The following is a 19320-nucleotide window of genomic DNA, read 5'->3' on the forward strand; positions in this document are numbered from 1 at the left end:
GCTAGTTGCTGAGACAACATTATTAATTTTTGTTTAGTTTAAGTTCAATTACAAAAATAAACTAAAACATGAATAAATAAATAAATAAATGTGTGTGTAGTTGTGTTTTTGTATGTTTGTACACACACACACACACACACACACACACATGTATATATATATATACAAACACAAAAAAAACTTTCAAAATAATATGGAAAACAAACACTAATTTAACATTTTAATAAAAATTATAGTAGCATATCAATGATACTAAATAACACTGCAAAATCACATACAGATAAATATTCACCCTAAATATACACCTGTAAATCTGATTAATTTATTCTTGGATGTAATTTGAACACAAAATTAAAGATTTATTTACAAATATGTACAGATGAGTATTTTGAGACTGTGTTTTGTTTTAACATGTCTGTCTGGTCACAGATGCATCCGATTAAGCATTAACCTGCTGTCACCTGAGCCTGTATCTGGTTTCATCTCATCCTCTTAACCACAATCTGCTTGAATTAACTTCACACACCTCAGGCTGTTGAATTTGCTCTATCATGTATGACTATTATTTTACAATCAACAACTAGTCAACTGTCTGTCCTACAGAAGGTAAAGTAGGACAGAAAGCAGATCAGAGGCCAGCATGAAAATCAGCCGGACATCACGACGGGTCAACAATCTGGATGATAAAGGAAGGAGGTCAGGAGTGAGAGGAATCATGAGGGCAGACGGAGGTAAAGGGCTGGAGCGAGACGCAGATGATGAGAGACTGGAATCAAACGGCGAAGAGTCACTTCTGCAGGACGAGAGATTAAACTCCAGCAGCGCTTATGAGAAAATGACCATATAAGGCAGCAAGCATCAAGCCATAAAATGTGTCCAATCAGAATGAAGAGTCTGTTTTCTAATATTAGTTTTGAACTTGTTCATAATGTGATCGAATCATCTGATCTTTTGCTTTGAGTCCATCAAGATAATTAACAAAACTATTGTTATAGTTATCGAGTTATCCTCACAGTTATTGTTATATTTCTGTCAGGACCACTATCGTCAAAGATGATTGACAATTAGCATACAGTTTGGATTGGCGGTATGGTTCTGTTTTGGGCAAGAACTCCCTGCGCATCCATGCAGCCTAGCATAGATAAGAGCAGGGAGAGCAGTGATAACCCCCCAGGGTAAACAGAACAGAACCAACGAAAGTATGCAGATATCGTTAAAGTTCAGTAATTTTTGTACATTTTAGAATTAGTCTGATTCAAAGGAGAATCAGAAGGCTGGATCCTGACTGACAGAGGAGGAGCTGGGGATGGAGGAGGGTAATTAGCTATAGAGCAATGCGAAAACTGCTGATAAACTGAGGGTCCTTATACTGTATATGGATGCTTAGATAGGTGTTGTATCCCTATAGGTAGATGGGGATCGGCTGAGAGTCAGCTGATGCAAGCTTGACTAACATTACCTGCCAGAACTAACGCTATGCTTGATTTATTGATATAATCACTGTTACTGTTATAGTTATGCTTTTTGTTACAGTTTTGATTATTGTTATTGTCATTATTGTTATAGTTATGGTCATTGTTATTATTGTCATACTTATTGCTATTGTTATCGTTATAGTTAAGGTTATTGTTATTATCATTATAGTTTTGTATTGTCATAGTTATGGTTATTATTATTATCATTATAGCTGTTATTGTTAAATGCTATTGCTATAGATACTGCTGAGTTATTATTATATTCATAGCTATAGTACTCGTTATTTGTAAAATTATTTACTTATTGTTATTATTGTAGTTATAGTCATCATTATAGATATATCTATGGTTATTCTTATAGTTACAGTAGTAATTACAGTTATAGTACCGTATTGTCCCGAATATAAGACGACCCTGATTATAAGACGACCCCCCTTTTTCCAGATGTACCTTTTGGAAAAAGTCTTTTTGAAAACCAAATATTGTTTTTTTTCTCTCTCTCTGTAAAACATTTTTTTCTTAAATTATTTTCAAATTGCATATTTTTCCTATTTTAATTTTTGTTTTGAAAATATGGTAAATACTGGTAAAATGTACCAACAATGACATTGAAAATATACACTTTTTGATATACCATTGAAATAACAGGTAGCCCATTTGAATTATATAACATTTAGGCATTTATAACATCTCAATTTTCAATTTTATTAACAGTAGAAGTGAAATCTTATTGTAGTCTTCAAATCTGGGTACTGTCTTATGTTTTAAAACCACTTACAGAGGAAGTTTGTTCCCATCAGGCTAACATGACAGTCACGACATATTACATATTTCATGGCACACCCGTTTTATGCGTTTTTGGCGCCACCTATTGTTGCGGGTGTATTACTGACATGTCAAAGTCTAGACCCCGAATATAAGACGACCGCGTTTTTTCAGATGTATTTTAAAGAAAAAAAACATCGTCTTATATTCGGGTCAATACGGTAATTGTTTTTATTGTTGTAGCTATGGTTATACTTATGGTTATCATTATGGTTATTACAGATAGTTATCAAAGTTGCTATAGTTATTGTAATGATATAATTATATTTATAGCTATAGTTATTGTTAAAATTATGGTTAAAGTTAGTTATAGCTATTATCTTAGTTATAGTTATCATTATAATTATAGCTATAGATATTGTTACAGTTATAGTTATCATTAAAATGAATGTTATAGCTGTCGTTATAGTAATCGTAATTGCTATAGTTACTGTTAAAGTTTTCATTATAGTTATAGCTATAGTTATTTTTAAAATTATGGTTAAGTTAGTTATAGTTACTATTGTAGTTATTGTCATCATTGTATTTATAGCTATACTTATTGCTACAGTTATGGTTATCATGAACATTATTGTTATAGCTCGTGTTATAGTAATCGTAACTGCTATTGTTATCATTAAAGTTATAGCTATTGTTAGTGTTATTGCTATCATTACAGATATTTTCCTTTGAGTTCATCCAGATCCAAATAAAATGAGAGACTGATCATGGTTTGTGTGGAGAGCATCTACATACAGTTTCTCTTCATCAAATGCGTCAGATGGTCTCGTTAGAGTAACTTCGTTAATTATGCAGTGATTAGATTCTTCTATCTGAACTCTTTCACTCGTGACTTTCGTATCCCACCCTCTTATTTCCTCTCAAAACTCCACTTCCTTCCAGCAATCGCCACTTTTCCCAATCATTAATCTGTGCTTTCTGTTCCCAGAGGAGGAGATGAAGCTTCTTTCATGTGGTTTGGGAGCAGGAAGGAGGTGCATAATAAACGGCAGGATGCAGCGGGGTGAGGAATCGCGACAGGGGGTCAGAGAAGAGACGCTCACGCGACTGACGCAGCTCAAACCCCGGCGGGAATCAGACGCAGTCAAGCGAGACGTCTGCAAGGAGCACGTCACGTCACATGAAGAACCAAAGCCCGTGACGATCTTCACCCAAAACACACAAAACAAACCCCTTCAATAAGACATCCAGCTCATATTCACATTCACTCGCTTCTCCTTGCTCGCTTCTGAGGGAAAGCGCTAGTCTGTCTGCTGGTTTGGGCTGAACTGGGTAAACTGGATTAGGAAATCAGGGTCACACACAGCACTGAATAACTGCTGGAAATCCCATTACTTCCTCAATTCCCTCCATATGTGAATCACACTGTGACTTCTGCGGAGTCAGCTTCAGAAAAGTATCTTCTGCCTGTGATTTCAGGGCTTATTGTTGGGATCCGTCTCTCTGCTCAGAGTCATGAATGAGGTCAGCGTGTGATGATAATGGAGGAGCTCAGTCTGTCACTAAGGTGACTGCAGCTCAGGTCTAAAACACACTGAAGGGCCGTTCACAGCAACAACGATAACTATATAACTATATAATAATGTTTTAATATCACTCAAAGAGAACAAGAAAGTCTGCATCACACCTATAATGATAACGACGCAGGGGAGCAATATAACTGGAATCACTATTAGAACATTTTTTTAACGATAACAAAAAAACATTGAGAATCCACCTGACTTCATTAATTAAAGCGACAGACAACAAAAACCTGCAGAATGCTTAGAATAAGAACTAATTGTTACTATTATAGATATTGGTATAGTCAGTGTTATCATTATAGTTATCGTTTTTGTTATAGATATGGTAACAGTTATCATTATTGTTATGGTTATTGTTATTATGGTTATAGTTATTGCTATCATTATTGCTGTAGTTACTGTAATTGTTATAGCGTATTTGTTAAAGTTATAGTTATAAAGTAATTTCATTGTTATATTTATAATTATAGTTATATTTAGTTATAGCAATTGCTGTTGTTATAGTTATAGATTATAGTTACTGTTATTATTGCTGCAGTTAGTTATAGTTAAGGTTATAGTTATGATTACCACTTTAATTATTGCCATTACTATTGTTATAGTTATCGTAATTGCTGTAGTTACTTTTATAGTTATCATTGTAGTTATAGGTATCGTTACAGTTATTGTTAACATTAGTTTTTGTTATTGCTATAGTTACTGTTAAAATTATAGTTCTTGTTGAAGTTATGGTTATATTTAAAGTTATCATTATCATTAATTTTATATCAGTTACTGTCATAGTTATCATTATGGCTATCGTTATTCTTAAAGTTATGGTTATAGCTATCATCATCATTATCTTTGCAATTATTATTATAGCTATCATTATCATTAAAAACGATGTTAAAGTCATGGTTCTGGTTATCGTTATCACTACTGTTGCAATTATAATTATATCTATTGTTATAGTTATCTTTATAGTTATAGGTATTGTTATTGTTATAGTTCTTGCTATTGTTATGGTTTTTGTTTTAGTTATGGTTATAGTTATCGTTAACACTCTTATTAAAGTTATTGTTATATTTAAATTAATTTTATACCAGTTAATGTTATAGTTATCATTATCAGTAATGTTATAGTTATTATTATGGCTATCGTTATTGTTAAAGTTATGGTTATAGTTATATTTATCGTCATTATTAGCGTTGCAGTTATTTTTATAGTTATCATTATTGTTAAACTTATGGTTACAGTCATGGTTCTAGTTATCATTATCACTACTGTTGCAATTATAGTTATATTCAATTCAATTCAAGTTTATTTGTATAGCAATTTTCATGATACCAATCGTTGCAAATATATCTATTGTTATAGTTACGTTTATAGTTATTGCTGCAGTTAATATTACTGTTATCGCTATAGTTATAGTTGTTGTTACCATTATCGTTGAAGTTATAGTTATTTGATATTGTTATAGTTATACAGTATCTCACAGAAGTGAGTACACCCCTCAAATTTTTGTAAATATTTTATTATATCTTTTCATGTGACAACACTGAAGAAATTACACTTTGCTACAATGTAAAGTAGTGAGTGTACAGCTTGTATAACAGTGTAAATTTGCTGTCCCCTCAAAATAACTCAACACGCAGCCAATAATGTCTAAACCGCTGGCCTCAAAAGTGAGTACACCCCTAAGTGAAAATGTCCAAATTGGTGTCAATATTTTGTGTGGCCACCATTATTTTCCAGCACTGCCTTAACCCTCTTGGGCATGGAGTTCACCAGAGCTTCACAGGTTGCCACTGGAGTCCTCTTCCACTCCTCCATGACGACATCACGGAGCTGGTGGATGTTAAGAGACCTTATGCTCCTCCACCTTCCGTTTGAGGATGCCCCACAGATGCTCAATAGGGTTTAGGTCTGGAGACATGCTTGGCCAGTCCATCACCTTTACCCTCAGCTTCTTTAGCAAGGCAGTGGTCGACTTGGAGGTGTGTTTGGGGTCGTTATCATGTTGGAATACTGCCCTGCGGCCCAGTCTCCGAAGGGAGGGGATCATACTCTGCTTCAGTATGTCACAGTACATGTTGGCATTCATGGTTCCCTCAATGAACTGTTGCTCCCCAGTGCCGGCAGCACTCATGCAGCCCCAGACCATGACACTCCCACCACCATGCTTGACTGTAGGCAAGACACACTTGTCTTTGTACTCCTCACCTGGGTGCCGCCACACACGCTTGACACCATCTGAACCAAATAAGTTTATCTTGGTCTCATCAGACCACAGGTCATGGTTCCAGTAATCCATGTCCTTAGTCTGCTTGTCTTCAGAAAACTGTTCGCAGGCTTTCTTGTGCATCATCTTTAGAAGAGGCTTCCTTCTGGGACGAGCCATGCAGACCAATTTGATGCAGAGTGCGGCGTATGGTCTGAGCGCTGACAGGCTGACCCCCCACCCCTTCCACCTCTGCAGCAATGCTGGCAGCACTGATATTTCCCAAACACAGCCTCTGGATATGATGCTGAGCACGTGCATTCAACTTCTTTGGTCGACCATGGCGAGGCCTGTTCTGAGTGGAACCTGTCCTGTTAAACCGCTGTATGGTCTTGGCCACCGTGCTGCAGCTCAGTTTCAGGGTCTTGGCAATCTTCTTATAGCCTACGCCATCTTTATGTAGAGCAACAATTCTTTTTTCTGATCCTCAGAGAGTTCTTTGCCATGAGGAGCCATGTTGAACTTCCAGTGACCAGTATGAGAGAGTGAGAGCGATAACACCAAATTTAACACACCTGCTCCCCATTCACACCTGAGACCTTGTAACACTAACGAGTCACATGACACCGGGGAGAGAAAATGGCTAATTGGGCCCAATTTGGACATTTTCACTTAGGGGTGTACTCACTTTTATTGCCAGCGGTTTAGACATTAATGACTGTGTGTTGAGTTATTTTGAGGGGACAGCAAATTTACACTGTTATACAAGCTGTACACTCACTACTTTACACTGTAGCAAAGTGTCATTTCTTCAGTGTTGTCACATGAAAAAATATAATAAAATATTTACAAAAATGTAAGGGGTGTACTCACTTCTGTGAGATACTGTATGTATTGTTATCGGTATATTTCTCGCTATTGTTATAGTTATGGTTCTAGTTACGTTTATTACACTCGTTGAAATTACAGTTATATTTATATCTATGGTTATCACTGTAGTTATGATTTTTGTTGTAAATATTTGAATGCAGTGGCTCACGTGTGTTGCTGGGCTGAGAATCCATGGGAATCATCATCTTGGTGCGCGTGGCCCGGCGGGCGGCTAACGATCGCTCTAACGTGGAAATGCTGCTGGAAGCCTCATCCCCGTCTGCACCTGAAGAGAATCACATGACCTTCAGCTGCTGACACACACACACACACACACACATACGCTCACGGTCGAATCGATGAACGTCTCACCTGAGTGGCTGCTCTTGCTGCCCATCTGGCTCTCTGATTGGCTGTGGCTGACCGGTGCCATCTCCTGGCAGCTCTGGATTGGCGACTCGCGGCCGGAGGGGGCAGAGCTCGAGGGCTTCTCCATGTTCTTCAGCTCCATCTCCTCATGGTGGATCCAGAGGTCAGGAGGTCGCAGGTCTTTCTGGCTGCCCTTCCGCTTCCCAGCGCTGTGTGTCGCACGTTTCCTACAGGAACACAGAGTTATATAATATTGTATTATATTAATGTTTTGTCAATATAAATAAAGTGAATAAATATACATGGATCCATATCAGTGTGACTCATGTGATCTCTCTCTCTCTCTGTCTATCTCTCTCTCTCTCTCTCTCACACACACACACACACACACACACACACACTAAGAGAGTAATAATATCACAGTTCTTATTTTGGAAACATAATGATGTTTTTTGTCTGCAGGGCTGCTGCTCTCAGACTGAACTGTTTTGAAGTGTGTGTGTGTGTGTGTGTGTGTGTCAGGTGCTAATGAGGTCTGAACTTGTGGCACCTCACCACACAGACACAGTCTTATTATGCTGCCTTCACATGCTATCAGAAATGTCCTATTTCCCACTTATGAAGTCGTGATTACGAGCTTGTCGTATTCAAGTGCTTTAACGTTGGAAAGAATAAAATGTAGCATCCCACTGGTTGACAGTCATATAAACATTCACCGCACTATACATGCAGTTTGCTGACAATTCTGGAATTTCGGTCAGATACATGCTTATTTCACTGCTTATAAAACATACAATATGCTTCGAATGATCGTTCATATCTAGCCTATAAATACACTATTTTAGCGACAAGACAGAGGGATGTAGTTGTGAGAACAGCATTGGCCACAGCAATAGTTGTCCCCTCCACCATGTTTAAAGTTTATGACCCGCCCAACTCGGGTATCAAAATTATTTCAGAATTTCCCAGTAGTAAATATGACTCGAGAGGCCGTTCACGTCCAATTTACGATTAGGAAACTCGTATTTACGATAATTCCGATAGCATGTGAAGGCAGCATTACACACTCTTATCTAGAACACACTTCAGCTGGTTCATATCATCATTAGAGACACTGATGATGTCACACGTGTGTCACTAATCACTAGGGGTGCTCCGATCAGGATTTTTGAGGCCGATCACCGATTGCCGATCACAGAAAGCTGTATCTGCCGATCCGATCACCGATACCGATCTTTTTAAAGCCTTCTTTTTACAATGTAGAATTATTTATAGTGATACTCCAATCAGGATTTTTAGACATTTATTCAGGGCCTGAATTTCATTTTTGAGAATGAATTCCCCTCTTAAGCCCTATTCGGACGGGACTAGTTTTCTAAACTACGTTTGAGTTTCGATTCTTATCACCTGATGTCTGTGATTTTCATGTACCAATTCGGACGGGACTAACATCTCCGTATTTATTACAGAGGTGGGAGGGTCTGTTTTGGACATCTGGGTGTTTCAGAGATCACGCGCTTTGTATGCGTGCATTGCGTATAGTCATTCGGATTGATTACCATTAGTAGCCTATAATCAGTTTTACTACAAATACCATGGTGAAGCTATATGGCTAGCATAGCACAACTTTAGTGGTTACTTTAGTTATTTATTTGTAGTAAACCTTTATGTAATTTTCATGAAGGCTGCATGGCCTATACGTAATTAAAACATTATTTAATTGAGTGCAGAAATGAACGTGAATAATTTTACCTGACGCAAATATTACAATAGCCTGTCTTAACAGTTTACATGACCTGGCTCTTGGTTTTATTATTGTTATTGTTTTTTTGCAAATATATCAAACATGAGCGCGGTAAGAGTGTCTACGGTAATTCACGTTGGCTAAAACACACAAGGAAATGCGTTGTGAAAACAAATATCACCGGCAATCACAGACATTCGCATTTGGACGGGATTAGTTTTCTCAGAGGATCACCGAGTGTGAACCTGGCGTTGTGTGTGTGTATGTGTGTGCGCGAGAGCGCTGAATGGTTTAAACACTGGCAAGAATTAAAAAGAAATGCAATTTATAAGCTATATTGACGACGCGACCCTGCCTCGCTTGTGCAAGTGGCAGTTCCTGTCAACTGTTCAGCGTGCAGCTCGCTTATAGTGCAGACGCGATTTGATTTGAAGCCGTATGCGTATTTTGAGAGAGAAAGAGAGCACGCGCGGTGATTCACTCATGCTGTTTGTGAAATTATGTCTCACATAAGGTTTTCAAATTACTTTATAAGTTATTTAATGAAGAAATATGAATTGTTGTGCCTCATGCCTGTTAACTCTTTTCCCGCCACTGACGGAATTTTCAGGCTTTCTGTGTTTTCACTGTTATGCGGTAGGAGGAGCTATTACAAATCTTCTGATAGAGTACTGAATCTCCGGATCAAACCAGGGCGAAGAAGAAGCAGAAACAAGCGATTGTGTATATGTAATCAGTTGCATAAAATAAACGTGATACAAATAACGTCAAACATTAAAAAGCACATGAATCAAAACTTACTGAATGAAATGCTGTCAGGAAGTGGTTTATGACTGTGAAGCTTTTGAATGTGTAGAATATTTTATTTTATTTTTTTAAGCAGAGGCATATTGTATGGGCCATGAAAGTTTTGTGAAAATGATCAAAAAAGCTGGTGGTGGCTGGCAACTTTTAAAAAAAAATGCTGGCAGGTAAAGAGTCAAAACACTGACACATTATATTATATATTAGAGACGTAATGGTATGAAAATTTCTTATCATGATTATAGTGACCTAAATTATCACGGTTATCAGCATTATCATGGTATTGTTAAAATGGTTCAAAACTGATCATTTTAGCAAGTTTTGTATTTAAATTCAACAAACAATAAATAAAATTACTTTTTGTAGCATAAACACTAAAACTGTAACATTACCAAAGATGTCCAGATTTTAAATGACAACACGACTGCATGTACGGAATGTTCAAATAAAGCTTTGTAAACGTTTCATAAAACGGCAAACCTCACATTTCAGCATTTAAATAAAAGAAAAGGGTTAAGTCAAAATGATAAGTGATTAATAAATGATTACATGTATTTTATCTGCTCCATAAATAATTCTTTGAAAGTGTAGAATCCAAATAAATAGTTTTATAAGCCAAATAAACAGGTCAAAATTCACAGCAGGGCATGCAAAAACTGCACACAGGCTGAATGTGAATGTAAGTCTCTGTAAATCCACTCTCTGATAGCAGGTGGCGCTGATGGAACAGCAGAGTTAAAGCTGTTTCCCGTAACTTTCCCGTAACATGGAGTGAAGATGAAAACAAAATGCCATCGAATCTTTTCTGAAGACAGCCAGAACCTTCAGAGGTACATTCATATAGGCTAAATAATTCATTTGTATATTCATTTGTATAATTCCCTTAGCACTCTTTTAAAACTTCCCAGCTTTCTGCCATGTTTTCACACAAAACGAAACTACTCTGCTGCTGTGCGCACCTGAGATTGTTATTTAAAACTTTGCTTTATGGTGGACAGTATTTATTTATCCTCAGTTGTTCAAATCACAGTAATAGGATGCAATTTTAATGATAATTAAAATATGAAACGGTAATACTAACCATGGATAATTTTATCATGATTTATCGTCAAAAACCGGTAATTGTTCCATCCCTATTATATATTAATTTAAATTCATTAGCAGACACTTTTACATCATTTAAAGTGACTTACAAATGTGTAATACAACTATGTTATATTATATTATATTATATTTAGGGCTGTCAGTCGATTAAAATTTTTATGGCATAACTGCATTTATGGATATTTTTCAACAGTCAACTGTATGAAATGTAAGATTATGTACAGGTCTGGGGGCAGGGCCAGTGCAGTGTAATTAAGTTAATGCGTTAAAACTGACAGCCCTAATTATATTATATAATATTATATTATATCCACAAACTCACTTCCTCTGCTGGGCGGATGAACGGCGGGTGCAGATCAGGGCGACGATCACCACCACCACCACAGTCACGGCTCCCACAGAAACAACGATGATCACCAGCAGGTTGCTGTTCTTCTGCGGCGTCACGCTGCCATGCGGCGGCCGCATCTGACCAATCGGAGGCTCTGAAATCAACAACACTGAGCTCGCAATGCACACCTCAACATTAGCACTCGAGTGTGTGTGTGTGTGTGTCGGTTTGGTCCCGTGTTCATCAGCACTTCAGATAAATGAAAAATTGAGATTAAAATCAGTGCTGCTTCACCCACATCATGTTCAGTCACTTAAAGGCACGATTCAATTTCATCATCATTTACTCTCCCTCATGTTCTTCCAAACCTGTGTGAGTTCTTTCTTCTGTTGAGCACAAAAGAAGATATTTTGAAGAATATTTGTGACCTCCATAGTAAGAAAAAATGGAACTATGGAACTCAATGGCTACTGTCATCTCTTTGGTCACAAATATTCTTCAAAATTTCCTCTTTTGTGTTCCACAGATTAAACTCAATGACACGTCAAGTATATTTCTAGAGCACAATTTAAAACAACATAGAGTTGACCAAAGTGCTTTACATTGATACAAGTATAACAACATTCGAGACAAGACAAATAATAAAAGAGATTATAATAATCTCTTGAATACATTAAAAGCCAAAGAAAACCAATGAGTTTTTAACTTGAATTTTAAAATCAGAAAGTGTTTGAGCAGTTCTAATGCTATTCCCCATTTTAGGTGCAATAACAGAGAAAAGGTGAGTAACTGATGACAGAATTTTCATTTTTGGGTGAACTGTGCCTTTAGAACACAAGCCATGAGTGCCAGAGGATGATAACTGCTGACTTCTACATGTCTGAATTGATCATGTTAATAGATGATCTCTAATCATAATGTTGCTTGGCAACTATAATCAGTCCACAGGCGACTGAGCTTTAGAATTCAAACGAGTTTACTGTGATTATGACTGTTAAAAGGGAAATTATTTTACTGTTTATTTTACGCTTTATTGCATACGCAAATTAATATTTTACACCGCCTTGGTCACACACATTCACACATACCCGTTTAATATCATGTGCTTACAGTAACAGCTGTGATGTTCTGCTCATATAAGATCATTCTCACCATTCAGGCTGCTCATGTCAATCGGGTTATTGTCAGAAGGCCAGTAACCGCTGTCTCCATGACGACCTGAGACCAGAGAGAGAAACGCTGAGGTCAGAGTGGCACATGCACATGCACACACACACACACACACGCACGCACGCACGCACGCACGCACACACACACACACACACACACACACACACACACAAAGAAAGTGTGCTTTTAAAGCTGTTATTAGGGCGGTACCTTTTTGAAAGGTACCAATTTGTACCAGTATACTATATGTACTAATATGTATGTACTTTAGGCACTAATATGTGTCTTTAAGGTACTAAAACCTAGGGCTGTGCTAATAATCAAATGCGATGATCATGCGCATCTTGTCAGTAAAGCCAGTTCTGTGATTAGTAGTAAATCTCTATCACCTGTTTTCAGATGGAGCAGCATTTACTACACAAAGCCACATTTACTCCAAAACACATCAACTGGTCACTGGGGTTCCTCAGGGATCAGTTCTTGGACTCCTCCTTTTCTCCAAATACACTGAAAAAAAATTATACTAAATTTTTTTTAAGGTAAGTGGTTGCAAAAAAATTATTTTAGCTACATTTACATTAAAAAAAAAATGTTGAAAGCTAGTCAACTAAATTTGTTTATTTAAATGTAGCTAAAATAAATTGATTGCTACCACTTACCTTAAAAAAAAAGTAGTAAATTTAATGAATCATTTTTTTCAGTGTACACTACATCACTGGCTCCCATCACACAGGCACATGGCTTCTCCTACCACTGCTAATGCTGATGACACACAGCTCTATCTATCTATCACTTCAACCAAATTCTCATTTCAAATGCCTCTTAAACATGGTAAAACTACAGTTACATTTGCAACATTGTAAAAAGTGATGCTCTTCCTCAGTGCTTTTGTCATTTTCCAACACAAATGTTTAAAGATTCTTAAATCAAAATACATTTACTGGGGACACAAAATGATATTAAGATATTAAGACTTATTTTCTGAGAAAAGTATTAAAATATTTAAAAGTGAGGTCAGATATATATATATTTTTTTCCTTTTCTTGTTTTAAGTGTAGTCACTTAATTTTGATACGTTTTGAAAACAAGAACAAATATCTGATGTTATTTTGCTTTTCAAATAAATGTATCTTGATTTAAGGATGTTTGCATGAGATGTAAAATGACTAAACCAGGTTTCTGCACGTTTGATGAAGGCAGATTTAATTGAATGGAATACAATACGTCAATATGGTTTTACCTGAGAAGCAAAATGACAAAATAAAAAGTCTTGTTGTCTGAGAAACTGATCAAAATTAATTAAAATTTTGATTAAATCAAGAACAAATATCTGTCACTGACCTCAGAAAAATCAACTTAAGACCTGTTTAGAGTCTAATTTGTGAAAACATGAATTAAGACTTTTTTTAAGGATTGCAAAACCCCCCAGCTTACAATAAGTCTTGTTTTCTGAAAATGCATCACTTATGTTTACACTTAAAGCAAAAACAATTATCTGTCAGTGGAGTCAGAAAAACCTATTTAATATAAAGGGAAAACAAGATTATTTTTCACACTCCATTGGTATACATTTTTTCTCTTGTTTTAAGCATAAAGTCATCAAGTTAAGATGTTTAGATATTTATACTGGAAAAGCAGACAGAAATACTGAGGAAAAGCATGATTTTTCGCAGTGAAGTTGATCTCTGCTTGGCCTGAAAGTGATTCTGCAGGTTCGTCTTCTCTATAATTTCACCAAACTCTTCAGGAATAATGAGGTCCCCAAATACGTGAGGACAATCTCGGGAAGGTTTCTAGTGTGTGTTGAAGAGCTCCAGTCATTCCCAGTGAAGGTGAGCCGGGTCTCAGTGTAATAAACCAAGGATGAGGCTCTAGAGGAGAGTCTGGAGCGTTTGGAGTTTGTTTTCAGTGCTGATGATCTTCAGACTCCAGTGTGTGTGTTTGGTAAGTGGAGCAGGACCCAAGGAACCTGCCAAACATCACTCTCACGGCTCTGATGAAGTTCACTGTGATTTATGAGCGCAGGAACACACACACACACACACACACTCCTTCATTTGCCTTAATTGACTGTGTGTGTTGAGGAGAAACAGTAAAGCTCACTGCACTGTTCAGATAAAAATAACTCCAGTTTCGTTTCAGGCCCAAGTGAAATGTTGTCTTCTGTTTCTATTCTCTCAGACTAAACTCTGACTGTCTGTCAAAGATCTGATGCGATGAACATCACAAACTCTGCTCCTCCTGTCTGGAGCTCATGAACACCAGTGTTTCCTGCTGAACACGAGAAGATCAGACGAGATTCCTGCCTTCGTTCTGTGTAGAAACATGAGTAGAGCTATATGACATCTCTTTTATTTTTTCAAATTCAGTTCTCTTTTCTGTTTAAATTTCTGCTTTTTATTTTTTCTGGATTTTGTTTAATTTGATCAAAAAGCATGTCTAATTATTTGAAATCACAAAGCAAACTATTTAACAACAATTTATTCCAAATAGAGTCCTATTTTATTAATCAAAAAGTACATCTATACTGAAATCATGAAACAATTTAACAACAATTAATTACAAGTTTAGTAAAATAAATGAATAAAAATAATAAATAAATAAAGTCCTATGAAATCGGTTTTATATTTTCCTCAAATTCTGAATTTTCTGAAATTCAGTGTTTTCTGGATTCTGTTCTAACAGTTCAGAGTTAAATTGACTGAATTCATTCTTCTTGAACAATTTAATAATTTATTACTTTTTTGATTAAATGTTTTATTTTATTAAATGTTATTTATTTATTTATTTATTTTATTTTTCCCAGATAGTTAGTGCTGTCTGTTTTGTTTTGTTTTTTCTTGATTTATGATTTAAAGTCCTCATTCATTCATTTAATGCAAATTTATTATCAAAAATGGTGGGAATCAAATAAAGGCATAAAACATTAACAATTGAATAATTAATCTTTTAAATTTAATTAAATGAAAATTTAACAGTTCTTTTTATTATTCTGGCAAATAATTTGTGTAATATTCCTTAAAAATAAAGTTATTTTATTATTATTATTATTATTATTATTGTGTCGCTATTATTTCTTTGTGAAGAACATTCTACTGTAATTGTAAGGTATTTCTGTCCTAATTTCATGTTTGTCCCAGACTTTTATATTGACATGTTGTCGTAAAAACCTTTGAGTTTTTGTATGAATCTAATAATAGTTTCCATTTTTTTTTTTGTTTTTTTTTTGACATTCTGCATTATAATGCAAATTCCATTTTTATGACTGTATTCCATCTGTGTTCTCAGAAACCATACATAAGCCAACTGGACAAATGCAGTCAATCACACCGACAGATTGAGAAAGTTAAGCTAATAGTCAAATAAAATACTGTTTATTCACATATATTGTGTTTGCTGACACATTTCTGTCTTTTTCTGAACGTTTCTTTCTGGATGTCAATTAAAAGCATCTGAGGAGTTCATTCCTGCTGCTGCGCGTCTTAATTAACGCCGGGAATCAAAGGAAGGAACTCTCATTAAAGATGGTGCTGACAGCAACACGCGTCCCTCCGTCTGTCTCTCCTCACAGCAGTTATCAGCACACTATTACTAACACAACACAGCACTCAAAGACTCTTAACAAACCCCTTTACAATTCAGTCCATTCAGACGGAGAATTATCAGCAGCGGACGAGAGACCAGACGCTCTGAAGACAATTCGTAGAGTGGAATTTGTTTAAAGGAAGACGAGAGATGGAGATTAGAGCTGGGAGTTTGGTGAGAAAGCAATTATTCATGCTCTTTCACTTTAAAACATACACACTCACACACACACACACACACACACACACACACACACACATAGTGTTGGGGAGTAACTAGTTACATGTAACGGAATTACATAATTTAATTACAAAATAAATGTAATTATAATTAGTTACAGTTACTGAGAAAATAATGTGTAATTAAATTCCAGTTACTTCTGAAAATGTTATTGATTACAAAGGGGGTTACATCTGAATATTTTCACACCCCCATACAGATTTAATTGACTTCTTTCATAAATTGCATTGACTGCTCTAAAATGAGACACCAATGTTTCAGGAGTTTAGGACAGAATAGGACACATGCTTATTCGATAACTGTTTTATTTCCTATTTGGGTTTATGCATATGCTTTATTTTTTAAGATTAATTGTTTTTTTCTGTGTGGAAGCTTTGCATTTGGTTAGCTAATCAAATATTAAAACTCAATTCAATATTATGTGTGCAATTTCTTAATTCTGTCATCCTAGTATCGTGGACTCGCTCACACACACACAGACTCACACACACACACAGAGACACAGACAGACAGGTTTGTTTCTTCATCAGATTTGTAGAAGTGTGTCTCTGCATCAGTGTCTCAGCAATGGATGCTCTGCAGTGAATGGGTGCCGTCAGAACGAGAGTCCAAACAGCTGATAAAAACATCACAATAATCCACAGCACTCCAGTCCATCAGTTAACATCTGGAGAAGACAAAAGCTGAGACAAATCCAGCATTAAGAGGTTTTTAAATTGCCCCTATTATGCCATTTTTAAGGTTGCTAATATTGTTTTATGAGTCTCCTAAAACAGGTTTACATGCATGCAAGGTCAAAAAACACTTTAGTTTTCTCAAAAAATATATTTTATTTGACCTAATTTCTAAATGATTCGTAAACGACTCGTGTGAAGCAGTTCAAAGAATCAGTCTCTCTAAACCCCTCCTTTCCATGAGCCCTCACTGCTGTGATTGGTCAGATGGCGCAGTCCTTTGTGATTAGTCTATCGAGTACAGCGCGTGTCAGAAACGAAACGTCCATTGCCATAACGGACTGACAGAACGACAGCCCTGGAGACTTGTCAATATTAGAAAAGATGGTATCGATTGTACCTTACAATCGGAGCCGGAGTCTGATGATGAAACGGTTGAAGTGGCTGATCAACAAGAGACTGATTCGCAAGCAGGACGTTTCTCAGTGGTAAGTGTCGTTTAGGCGATTGCGAGTCAACTCTTTATTTTGATAGACAATAACTTTATTTATCGTGCACTGTCGGCTTCACAACTTTGCAGATAGTTTATGTTCACATACAGCTACATGACACACTGCATGAAAGTTAATATTCGAAAAGGTATAATAGGGGCACTTTAACTCAAATACGAGTCCATAATCCATAATAACGCTTCCTCCAGTGAAAAAGTGTTCTGGTCTGAATCAGGAGAGAAATCTGCACAGATCAAGCAGTGTTTACAAGCCAAAACAGTCCAAAACAGCTCTCGTAACAGGACTCGTATTTTAGTTAAAAACGTCTTAATAATGGATTTGTTTCAGCTTTTGTCTTCTCAAGATGTTAACTGATGGACTGGAGTGGTGTGGATTACTTGTGGATTATTGTGATGTTTTTATCAGCTGTTTGGACTCTCATTCTGACGGCACCCATTCACTGCAGAGCATCCATTGCTGAGACAGTGATGCAGCGACACATTTCTCCAAACCTGATGAAGAAACAAACTCATCCTGATCTTGGACGGCCTAAACGTGAACACATTTTCAGCACATGTTCATTTTTTTGTTAATTATTCTTTAAATAAAAAGAAATTCATACTTGGGTACTCTATATATTTGTCGCCACTCGACATAATTCATCTGTATCATTTCTGCATTTAAAGATTTTCATATCACGAGAAACAAATGAACAAATGAGGAGCAAATTAACTCATCACGTGATCATCTGCTTACCTTGATCATTGGCCATCTTATCCGGATGCTCAACTATAAGAAAGAAAAAGAGAGAGAGATGCATCTTTATGATACCCTTAGTAAAGTACTAGTGATTATTAACCAATAAAATTCAAAGAATGTGTGTAAAACGTCTAAACACAATTATGCATGTAAATGAACAGCCTGAATGATACAGAGCAATAAAATGACATATTTCATGCATATCACTCTGTCCCACGGGCAGCTTTGGGGCTCTCTGATCACTGTTTGGCTGATCTCATACCAACCTACAGGCAGAAACTGAAATCAGCTAAACCTGTATTAAAAACTGTAAAAAGATGGACTAATGAAGCAGACCAGGATTTAAAAGCCTGTTTCGACCTCACTGATGGGAGTGTTTTTGAAGCTGCTGACAATGATCTGGATGAGCTCACAGAGTCTATAATATCTTATATCAGTTTCTATGAGTCAAGTCAAGTTGAGCTTTATTGTCATTCCGCTACATGCGGGGGCATACAGTGGAACGAAATGTCGTGCCTCACAGGACCACGGTGCTACATAAATACAGGCATACAACAATGGAGTAAGACAATATAAACCTATACACAACTATCCTACTGATAGATTTTGACTATACATATAAATATACTATCTATAAAAAAGTACCTATACAAACTAAAAAATACAAACTATACAAACTATACGAATGCTTCAGATAAGTACTGTACATGTGCAAGGAGAAACATTGAGTTCAAGCAGCTGGCTGGGGAACAGTGCAGGATGATTTGTAGTGCATGAGCATGTAAACATACATATATTACGGAGTTCTTTTGTGGGATTTGTGTACACACAGCAGTGTGTGTGAAAAGTGACTAGTGCGCATAGAGGAGGAGAGTGTGCTACTACAGGTGGTTTGTACAGGCCCACTCACCTGTGTGTAGCACACTTGAATTGCACGTTACATGTTACAGGAGGTAGGGGTTTGTATGGGGGTTCAGAGAGGCGGGTGATTTGAGTTCAGGGCTCTCACAGCCTGGGGAAAAAGCTGTTGAGCAGTCTGGCAGAGCGGGCTCTGATGCTCCGCACCGTCTTCCTGATGGTAGGAGCTGGAAGAGACTGTGGGAGGGGTGTGGAGTCCTTCACGATACTATTGGCTTTGCTGGAGCATCGTGTGAGG

The 19320-nt window shown here is 36.7% G+C and overlaps 1 protein-coding gene across 4 annotated transcripts in view; it reads right to left on the minus strand.

Annotated features, from left to right (window-relative positions):
- dcc (DCC netrin 1 receptor) overlaps positions 1 to 19320 on the minus strand; it is a 235065-nt gene that overhangs the window by 21322 nt on the left and 194423 nt on the right. For 3 of the 4 annotated variants that reach the window (XM_058774658.1, XM_058774656.1, XM_058774659.1), the window contains exons 21-25: positions 18162 to 18194; positions 12398 to 12463; positions 11237 to 11399; positions 7266 to 7489; positions 7063 to 7179 (exon numbers count right to left, since the gene is read on the minus strand). In XM_058774658.1, the coding sequence (XP_058630641.1) occupies positions 7063 to 7179; positions 7266 to 7489; positions 11237 to 11399; positions 12398 to 12463; positions 18162 to 18194 (603 nt within the window). The remainder of the gene's footprint in view (positions 1 to 7062; positions 7180 to 7265; positions 7490 to 11236; positions 11400 to 12397; positions 12464 to 18161; positions 18195 to 19320) is intronic. The other variant, XM_058774657.1, reaches the window with a different exon arrangement.

This window comes from Onychostoma macrolepis, chromosome 05 (assembly GCF_012432095.1).
Source record: "Onychostoma macrolepis isolate SWU-2019 chromosome 05, ASM1243209v1, whole genome shotgun sequence".
Taxonomy (NCBI): Eukaryota; Metazoa; Chordata; class Actinopteri; order Cypriniformes; family Cyprinidae; genus Onychostoma; species Onychostoma macrolepis.